Source organism: Pogoniulus pusillus, chromosome 43 (assembly GCF_015220805.1).
Source record: "Pogoniulus pusillus isolate bPogPus1 chromosome 43, bPogPus1.pri, whole genome shotgun sequence".
In the NCBI taxonomy this organism is placed as follows: Eukaryota; Metazoa; Chordata; class Aves; order Piciformes; family Lybiidae; genus Pogoniulus; species Pogoniulus pusillus.
Genome location: NC_087306.1, coordinates 2,551,707 through 2,561,285, shown reverse-complemented (window position 1 = coordinate 2,561,285; position 9,579 = coordinate 2,551,707). Strand labels below are relative to the sequence as shown.

The following is a 9,579-nucleotide window of genomic DNA, read 5'->3' as shown; positions in this document are numbered from 1 at the left end:
TCCATCCGCCCTGCTGCGTTTTCGCTCTCGCCGCGGTCTTTGCCGTTGCGGGGCGGGGGCGGGAGGCCGGCAGCGGCGGGCGGCGCTAGGACCCGGCCCACAGGGCAGCCGCCCGAGCTCCGCCTCCTGCTCGTTGGGGGCGTGGCCAGGCGGTGGAGTCGCTGCCGCCATTTTAGCGTCGCCGCCTGGGCTCGGCCGGCAGCGGAGCGGAGCGGAGCGGCGGGGCCGGGGAGCCTGGGCGTGAGGCGGGAGAGGCAGGCGGCGGTGCCGCCGCAGAGCCGGGCAAGGGACTGCCGCTGCCCGTGCTCCTTTCCGCTCTTTAGCGGCAGCGGCTTTTCTTCGGCGCTGAGGAGATGGACTCCGGAGCCCGCCCGGGCGGCGGCGCTCCGGGGCAGTCCCGCGAGTACAAGCTGGTGATGCTGGGCGCCGGTGGCGTCGGCAAGAGCGGTGCGTACGGCCCGTCCGGACGGACCGAGTAGGAACCGCGGGGAGGGCGGCCGGGGCGGGGGCGACCCCGAGGATCCTCGGTCCTGTGGCGGGCGAGGCTGCCGCCTGCCTCTCAGCGGCACCGAGCGGCCCGGGGGACTGCGCCGGTGGCCCGGGCGTCGGTGTGCTCGGCAGGCAGGACGTGACGTGTGCCGTGCACAAAACATCCCGGTCCCGGGCCCTGCGCCGTGTCCCGGGGGATGCTCTGCCGTCCCCTTCCGCGTTTCGGCCGTGGGCAGCTTTGTTCGTGAGGCTCCCGAGCGAGAGCTCCGCCGGGGACGAGGCCTCAGCTCTCCGTCTCCTGAGCCGGTTAACTCCGTTCGCCGCCGCCGCCTTTCCAGTCTTGCCCCGGGAGCGGTTTTGTTTTCAGCCGTTCGCGAAAGAACGACCTGCTGAAGGGGCAGATCTTTGCCCAGCCTTGAGCGATCCCAGCATGGGTTGGGTTGGAAGGGACCTCAGAGCTCCTCCAGCTCCAGCCCCTTGCCATGCCCAGGGACACCCTCAGAACTCCTCCAGCTCCAGCCCCTTGCCGTGCCCAGGGACACCCTCAGAGCTCCTCCAGCTCCAGCCCCTTGCCATGCCCAGGGACACCCTCAGAGCTCCTCCAGCTTCAGCCCCTTGCCGTGCCCAGGGACACCCTCAGAGCTCCTCCAGCTTCAGCCCCTTGCCGTGCCCAGGGACACCCTCAGAGCTCCTCCAGCTCCAGCCCCTTGCCATGCCCAGGGACACCTCCACCAGCCCAGGCTGCTCAGGGCCTCGTTCAACCTGGTCCTGAACACCTCCAGGGAGGGGACAGCCACAACCTTCCTGGGCAACCTGTGCCAGGGTCTCTCCACCCTCACTCTCTCACTTCCTTATCTCCAGTCTCACTCTTCCAGCTCCTCCTGGCACTCCAAGCCCTTGTCAAAAGTCCCTCCCCAGCTTTCCCTTAGCCCTCTTCAGGCGCCGGAAAGCTGCTCCAAGCTGCTGAAGCCCACAGTGGTGTGCAATGGTGCCTGTGCTTTCTCTTTGCAGCCATGACGATGCAGTTCATCAGCCACCGCTTCCCGGAGGATCACGACCCCACGATTGGTAAGGGAAATCTCTCTCTTCTCTTTCCTCTTTGCTTGCTACATGCCGAGGAGTGGATAAAGACCAGGCTGGTGCAGCACAGAGGTGTCGGAGCAGGTGCTCTGGGGTCACAGCCTCCTCCTGAACTGATGACTACTGAGTTGTGTTCTCATCCTCTCCTCATGGCTGTCTGCATCTACCTGAAGGGACATTGTGGAGAGGCTGCTGCTGGCCTCTTCTCGCTGGTCATTGAATCACAGAATCATAGAATCAACCAGGTTGGAAGAGAGCTCCAAGCTCATCCAGTCCAACCTATCCCCCAGCCCTAGCCAGTCAACCAGACCATGGCACTAAGTGCCTCATCCAGGCTTTTCTTGAAGACCCCCAGGGATGGCAACTCCACCACCTCCCTGGGCAGCCCATTCCAATGCCAATCACTCTCTCTGCCAACAACTTCCTCCTAACATCCAGCCTAGACCTACCCTGGCACAGCTTGAGACTGTGTCCCCTTGTTCTATTGCTGCTTGCCTGGGAGAAGAGGCCACCCCCCGCCTGGCTACAGCCTCCCTGCAGGTAGTTGTAGACAACAATGAGGTCACCCCTGAGCCTCCTCCAGGCTGCACACCCCCAGCTCCCTCAGCCTCTCCTCATAGGGTTTGTGTTCCAGGCCCTTCACCAGCTTTGTTGCCCTTCTCTGGACATGTTCCAGCACCTCAAGGGGGAATGGCCTCAAATGGAGGCTGGGGAGGCTTAGATTGGACATTAGGGGAAAGTTTTTCACGGAGAGAGTGGTCAGGGACTGGAATGAGCTGCCCAGGGAGGTGGTGGAGTCACCCAGCCTGGATGTGTTTAAAGGTCCTTTGGATGTGGTGCTTGGGGATATGGTATAAGGTGCATCTCGTAGAGTAGGGTTGTAGTGCTGGGTGATCCTGAGGGGCTTTTCCAACCTGGATCCCTTTGTGATCCTGAACATGCCTTGAATCCACAGAGGATGCCTACAAAATCCGGATCCGCATCGACGACGAACCTGCCAACCTGGATATCTTGGACACAGCAGGACAGGTGAGTGCTGAAGGAATTGGGAGGGTGTGGAGCAGCCTGTGGTGGGCAGCTGTGGAGACAGAAATCCTTTCAGGGGCGCAGAGAAGCAGAGCAGGCAGCCCTGGCTGCTGCTTTCCCTCCAGGCTCTCAGTCCTTCTGGGTGCTGTGCTGCTTACAGCAGCTGCCTCACGCTGGCTGTGCGTAGGCAGCTAAGAGGGTGCTGTGTTTCCATGGGGATATTTTGATCTGGCCTGGCTGAGTTGCTGTGCTGAGGCCAACAGGTTGAGATCCAATAATGTCAGGCAGGTGTTGAGTGCTGCACTTGGCCCACAACAACCCCATGCAGTGTGACAGGCTCGGGGCAGAGTGGCTGCAGAGCTGCCCCAGCGGAGAAGGACCTGGGGGTGTTGATTGATGGGCAGATGAAGGTGAGGCAGCAGTGTGCTCAGGTGGCCAAGAAGGCCACCAGCATCCTGGCTTGTATCAGGAATAGTGCTTGTCCTCCTTTACTTGGCAGAGGTGAGGCCACACTTTGAATCCTGGGGTGAGTTTTGGGCCACTCCAAGAAGAACATTGAGGGGCTGGAGCAGGTCCAGGGAAGGGCAGTGGAGCTGGGGAAGGGTCTGGAAGACAGATCTTGTAAGGAGCAGCTGAGGCACCTGGGGTTGTTTAGTCTGGAGAAGAGGAGGCTGAGGGAAGACCTCATCACCCTCTACAGCTTCCTGAAAGGAGGTTGGAGCCAGGTGGAGATTCTCACTTTCTTCTCACATGCAGCAAGTGACAGGACAAGGGGAAATGGCCTCGAGTGATGCCAGGGGAGGTTCGGGTTGGACATTAGGAAAAATGTCTTCCCAGAAAGGGTTCTCAGGCCTTGGTCCAGGCTGCCCAGGGAGGTGGTGGAGTCTCCACCCCTGGAGATGTTTCAGAGCCACTTGGATGTGGTGCTGAGGGCCATGGGTTAGTGCTGTGGCTCAGCAGCAGTGCTGGGGCTGGGAGCTGCAGGCGAGCCCTGGGCTGCCTGATCTCTGAGGTCTCTTTCAGCCTCAGCAGTTCTGTGATTCAGGCCCTGCTTTCTCTGCTGCACTTTGCTGTTCACAACCCACAGGCAGGATGTGTTTGCTGCTGCCTGACAGGTTGGGATGACCTCTGCAGCCAGGCAGCCTTGGTGCTCATCCTGCATCCCACCAGCCCAGGAGGTGGCTCAGCCGCAGAGCTGCTGCGCAGCCGCTCTCGGAGCGCATCTCGCCCTTCCCCTTCTCAGCAGGCTGGGAAGTGGCTGGATCTGTGCCATTGAAGTGTCCCTGTCTGTTCCCAGGCAGAGTTTACAGCCATGAGAGACCAGTACATGAGGGCTGGTGAGGGCTTTGTCATCTGCTACTCCATCACAGACCGGCGCAGCTTCCACGAGGTGCGCGAGTTCAAGCAGCTCATCTACCGCGTGCGCCGCACCGACGACACCCCCGTGGTCCTGGTGGGCAACAAGTCTGACCTGGCCCAGCTGCGTCAGGTAAAGAGCACAGAAGAGGCTCAGCATTCCCAGCTGCTTCTCTTGGAAAAGGCAGTCGGAGGTTGTCCTCCCTCTCTCTGCCTCTTTGGGATGTTGAGCGGCAGAGGAGGACTCGCTCGATCCGGAGCGTGCCAGGAGCGGGCACTGGCAGTGGAGAGCCTGGAGAAGGACCCAGAGAAAGGACAGGAATTACTTTTAGCTTGAGTAAGCAGCTTGAAGCAGAGCTTCACTACTCCAGACAGCCAGTTCCAGAGGGACTTTTTGTCTGCTTGGAAGTAGAGGGATTTTCAGTGTGTGTTGTAGTGGGAGAGTTGTGGCTGTGGTAGAGCAGCCAGAGAATGGTCTGGGTTGGGAGGGGTCTCCAAAGGTCATCTAGTCCAGCCCTCTCCACGGTAAGCAGAGGCATCCTCAACGAGATCAGCTTGCCCAGAGCCTTGCTGAGCCTCACAGACCATGCTAAGAGGTGGCCAGGCTGGGGAGTGAGGGTTGCTTTTCTGTGGCCATGGCGAGATGGGGGTTTGAGGGCTGGTTGGGGGGAGTCGTTTGGAAAGGTTTGTCTTGGTTTGAGGAAGTACTTTAAGAAACACGATGGGGTTTGGACCAGGAGAGGGAAATGACCTTCTCAGACTGACAGATGCTTGTGTTAGGGCCAGGGGCTGCTCCTGTTAGGCAGCTTCTAGCTGAAGCTCCAAGAAAAGGAGATTGCTTCAGAGGCCTTTGCTTGGTGGCTGTAGAGTCCTGTGGGTGATTGCTACAGGGGGATGAGAGAAAGCAAGGCAAGGGGCACAGCATCACACGGGATGGGGGGAGTGGAAGGGACCTCTGGAGACCAAGGCAGGGTCACCTGGAGAAGGGCATCCAGGAACACATCCAGGTGGGTTTGGAATGACTCCAGGGGTGGAGACTGCAGCACCTCTCTGGGCAGCCTGCTCCAGGCCTCCACCACCCTCCAGTTACAGAAGTTTCTCCTTGCGTTCAGTGCCTCTTACCCCTTGTCCTGGCACTGGACACCACTGACAAAGGACTGGTCCCATCCTCCTGATGGCCAGCCTCTCAGTGTCAATGAGCATTGATCAGATCCCACTCAGCCTGCTCTCTTCCAGGCTAACTTCCCAATTCCCTCAGCCTCTCCTCGTGGTGCCCAGGGGTGAGGTGAGTGGAGCTGTGCTGGAGCTGGGCGAACGCAGGCGCAGCTGCACAGCAAGCAGCACGAGAGAGGGTGAGGAAAGAGACTTGCTGGGGTTTGTTCTCTTCACAGGCATGAACCTTTTCTGCTTTGTTTGCAGGTCTCCAAAGAGGAGGGCTCAGCCCTGGCACGAGAGTTCAGCTGCCCCTTCTTCGAGACCTCAGCTGCCTACCGCTACTACATCGACGACGTCTTCCACGCCCTGGTGCGGGAGATCCGCAGGAAGGAGAAGGAAGCTGTGATGGCCATGGAGAAGAAATCCAAACCCAAAAGCAGTGTCTGGAAAAGACTGAAGTCCCCCTTTAGGAGGAAGAAGGATTCAGTCACCTGAACAGAGAGAATTCCCTCTGCCAAAAGAACAAACCAAACCTGTGAGCAGCCTTTTTGTAACCAAAGTTGGGTTAGTGACGATGTTTTTGGCGGCGCCTTTGGAACCCCATGGGGGGGACTCTGATGAGGGAAAAGTGTTAACTGTTACCAGTTCTTGTTCCAGAGGGATTGTTCCCTTCAGCCTGGACACCTAAGCCACTCTTAACAGCTGTACTTCTATTTTGTTGACATTTGGGTTTTTTTTACTGGCTGCAGCAAATGTTGCTTGGATGATGTCAGTGGTTACAAATCGCTGATAGGTTTCTGTGCCTGCACTTTGGAGTCTTTCGCCTTTGGTCACTGCATCCTGGCAGCTGAATTGGTGTAAAAATACTGCTTGAAGTTCTACCCACCCTAACTTAAGTTAATTTTGTTCCTGGTGGTTTGCACAAGAGAAGTGTTGCTGCTCCTTGGAGCAGGCTTCTGGAGGTCGTGCTGAGAAGTGGTTTACAGAGCCTGTGTCGTGACTAGGAGCTGTGCAGGGACCGAGGGGAGCTGTGCCACAGCTGTTGTGTTCTCACTGAGGAGATGTTTCTCCCATCAGGAATCATGTGGAATATCTGTCCCAGGTTTTCTGGCCGTGCTCAGTTAATCAGCAGTGCTGTGAGGGTGATTCTAACCAAGCCAGGAAAAGAAGAGCAAATGAGGGTTCCTGAGGCAGCTGCACCTTGGCAGCAGTGGGTGAAGATGTAGCAATTTCCTGCCACTCTGAGCAGTTCCTGTGCTGCTGCCAGAGCAGTGTGGCAGGTCAGAGTGCTGGAGGTGCTGTGGAAGACACAGCTTGGACTTTTCTGGCTTGTTCACATCAGAGCTGTAATGGTGTTGCAGGCTTATTTATTTCATTTCCATCCTCTCTCCTCCCAGAAGCATCTTTGCTTGGCACAAGTCTCTGACACAGTTAACTGCATATTCTCCTCTGCTAACTGTTGAGTCTGAAAACTGAGATCCCTAATCCGGGTCAGATTCTTCCAGTGCAGCCTTAACAGGATTGTGAGTGCAGTGGGAGGAAGCAGTTAGCAAAAGGACAGGCCTGGCAGATCCTCACAGCCCTGACCCTGGGTGTGCAGGCAGGGCAGGGACAGGGGTTTGGGCAGGGAAGTTGCTTCTGAGGCAGACAGAGGGAGAGGCTCTGCCTTGGAGCTGATTTTGCCTGCACATCAGTTGTAGAACGTTAGCCAGCAGAGAGAGAGAAGTGTTTGTGTTCCTCCTGGCTTTGTTTAGGTCGTGGGCAGGTAACTCAGACCTGGTTTGAAGAAGTTGCTGTAGAGAATTGAAGTCTCCATTGAAGAGGAAACTTAAAGACTCCACTTAGCACAGCTCCTGTTGCTCTTTGATCCCTGTGTCAGCAGCTCTTAACCTCTCTGAGGAGCACTCAGATCTGCAGTGCCAGCCCTGGGCAGCTGCCTGTGGTAGCACAGCCAGACCTGCAAATCCTTGTGTGAAAGAATTGGTGCAAGGAGTGAGGATAACAAACAGATGAACTTCAACTCCTTTTGTCCTTGCTGAAGTCCTTACTGCTTAAGCTAGGCTTGGAAATTCTGTGCCTGTTGGGGTTAAAAGTCTTTTCTGTGGGGCAGATTTAACATGGGAGGGGGCAACGTTTTGGATGTTGGCTGTGGCTGAGCTGAGTTTCTGTTCCTCGTTTCCAGTGCTAACTGCAGGCCCTCCTGACCCTTCCCTGGGGGCTCAGATGCTGCCTCACAGCAAAATCTCAGGCCAAACCATTTAGCAGAGCACTGGAGAAGGGCCAGCAGCTGAGGGAAGGTTGCTCTAAAGGCAGCTCTGCCTACTCTGTCCTGCTGAAAACCATTTCAGCCCCAGGGGCCCTGCTGGTGCCCACAAAGTTCCTCTGTGTTTTGCCTTGATACAGTTAAGCAACACAAGGATTGAGTCAGCTTAGAGGTAACCTGGCAGCAGAACCCAGAGCCCTGAGGCAGGGGTGGGTGGGGGGGAGCTGTCTCCCACCTTTAAATCCCACCTCTGTGCCTTACTCCCTTCCTTCAATGCAACCTCAGTGTCTACTGAAGCTTTCTTCTGCTGTTGTGAGCCTGTTGCTTGTAGAATTGTTAGATCAGAAGAGCAGCAAAGCACTTTTGCTTTGGGGGTTGGGTTGGGTTTTATTCTTTGTGGTGTTGTGTTTTTGGGTTTGCTTTTTTTTTTTCTTTACCCAGTGTTACTGGAGGAGAGTTTTTATTTTTGTCCTGTCTGAGTTTGTACCCAGAAGCTGTGGTTTTATTTGACACAATATATCATTTTTTCATACAAGCCTCGGGGTTGGTTTGTGCTGTAGGAGGCTGCTCAGCCTCAGAGTGCTGAAGCAAAGAATCATCTTCTTCTTTGGTGTGTTTTTCTTTCCCCAGCAGCTGGCTGCTTCTCTTCAGTCATCTCAGGATGCCCCCAAGTGTGGGTATTGAGGCCTCTGAGATGGTGAAAGATCACAGGATCATGTCAGAGGTTGGAAGGGACCTCCATAGATCATAGAGTCCAAACTCCCTGCCAGAGCAGGAGCAGAGAATCCAGTGCAGGTGGCACAGGAACACATCCAGACAGAGCTGGAAAGGCTCCAGAGAAGGAGACTCCACAGTCTCTCTGGGCAGCCTGTGCCAGGGCTCTGGGACCCTCTTCTGGCCAGCCTGATCTAGGGTAGGATGTCCCTGGGCATGGCAGAGGGGTTGGAACTAGATGATCCTTGTGGCCCCTTCCAGCCCTGACCGATTCTGTGAGTAAGGGGTTGAGGTGGAACTTCTGTGCTGCAGTTTCCATCCATTGCTCCTTGTCCTGTGGCAGGGCACAGGTGAGCAGAGCCTGTCCCTGTCCCTTCCTGACCCCCAGCCCTCAGATGTTTACAGACATTGCTCAGATCCCCTCTCAGCCTTCTCCTCTCCAGACTAAGCAGCCCCAAGGCTCTCAGCCTCTCCTTATCAGGCAGTGCTGCAGTCCCTTCAGCATCCTTGTAGCTCTCCATTGGACTCTCTCCACTAGATCCCTGTCCCTCCTGAACTGGGAGCCCAAAACTAGATGCAGTATTCCAGGTGAGGTCTCAGTAGGGCAGAGTAGAGGGGGAGCAAAACCTCTCTGGATCTGCTGAGCTCTACAGAGTTACTGAGGTTGGAGAAGGTCTTTAAGATCGAGTCCCAGCTGCAGCCTAACCACCATGACCACTAAACCCTGTGCTGAATCACCACAGCTACAGCTGCTTGAACACCTCCAGGGATGACTCCACCACCTCCCTGGGCAGCCTGTTCCAGTGCCTCACCACTGCCTCACTAAAGAAAGTTTTCTTCCCTCAGTAAAGAAATTTGTCCAACCTAAACCTCCCCTGGCACAATTAAACCTCTTCCCTCTCATCCTGTCACTAGTTCCTGGGCAGAAGAGCCCAACCCCAGTCTCATTCCAACCTCCTCTCTCTCAGGGAGCTGTAAAGAGCAATGTGGTCTCCCCTCAGCCTTCTCCAGACTCAGCCACTCCTCATACAACAACCTCCAAACCCCTCACCAGCCTCATTGCCTTTATCTGGGCATGCTCCAGCACCTCTGTGGTGCCCAGAACTGAAGCCAGTGCTCAAGGTGTACCCAGTACAGGGTCCCCAGCACTTCCTCACCCCTGGTTGTGATCCAGGTCAAGATGCTGTTGGCCTCCTTGGCCCCCTGGGCACCCCCAGATCCTTTTCCACCAGGCAGTTTCCAGCCTCTCTGTCTTAAGCTTGCAGTGGTGCTTGGGGTTGTTGTGCTCCAAGTGCAGGACCCAGCACTTGGTCTGGTTAAACCTCAGCCCATGGATTGAACCTGGCCAGACCTCTCTGCAGAGCCTCCAGCAGATCAACACTGCCACCCAGTTTGGTCCTCTGCAAGCTTGCTGGTGGTGACCTCCATCCCCTCAGTAATGAAGATGCTGAACAGGAGTGGCCCTGGGGGACACTGAGGCCTGGGGGACACTGCTT

The 9,579-nt window shown here is 56.5% G+C and overlaps 1 protein-coding gene across 1 annotated transcript; it reads left to right on the top strand.

Annotated features, from left to right (window-relative positions):
• The first annotated feature begins 156 nt into the window (after window positions 1-156).
• Window positions 157-7,904, top strand: RIT1 (Ras like without CAAX 1). The gene is made up of 5 exons (XM_064176140.1): window positions 157-447; window positions 1,501-1,557; window positions 2,525-2,598; window positions 3,893-4,084; window positions 5,371-7,904. Exons 1-5 carry the CDS (start codon window positions 354-356, stop codon window positions 5,599-5,601), a joined length of 648 nt encoding a protein of 215 aa, XP_064032210.1. The 5' UTR covers window positions 157-353; the 3' UTR covers window positions 5,602-7,904.
• Window positions 7,905-9,579: the final 1,675 nt, after the last annotated feature.

Coding starts and splice junctions, on each gene's coding strand:
- RIT1 (XM_064176140.1), top strand. CDS start 354: ATGGACTCCGGAGCCCGCCCGGGCGGCGGCGCTCCGGGGCAGTCCCGC. Junction 448..1,500: donor CGGTGGCGTCGGCAAGAGCG/GTGCGTACGGCC, acceptor TTCTCTTTGCAG/CCATGACGATGCAGTTCATC. Junction 4,085..5,370: donor ACCTGGCCCAGCTGCGTCAG/GTAAAGAGCACA, acceptor CTTTGTTTGCAG/GTCTCCAAAGAGGAGGGCTC.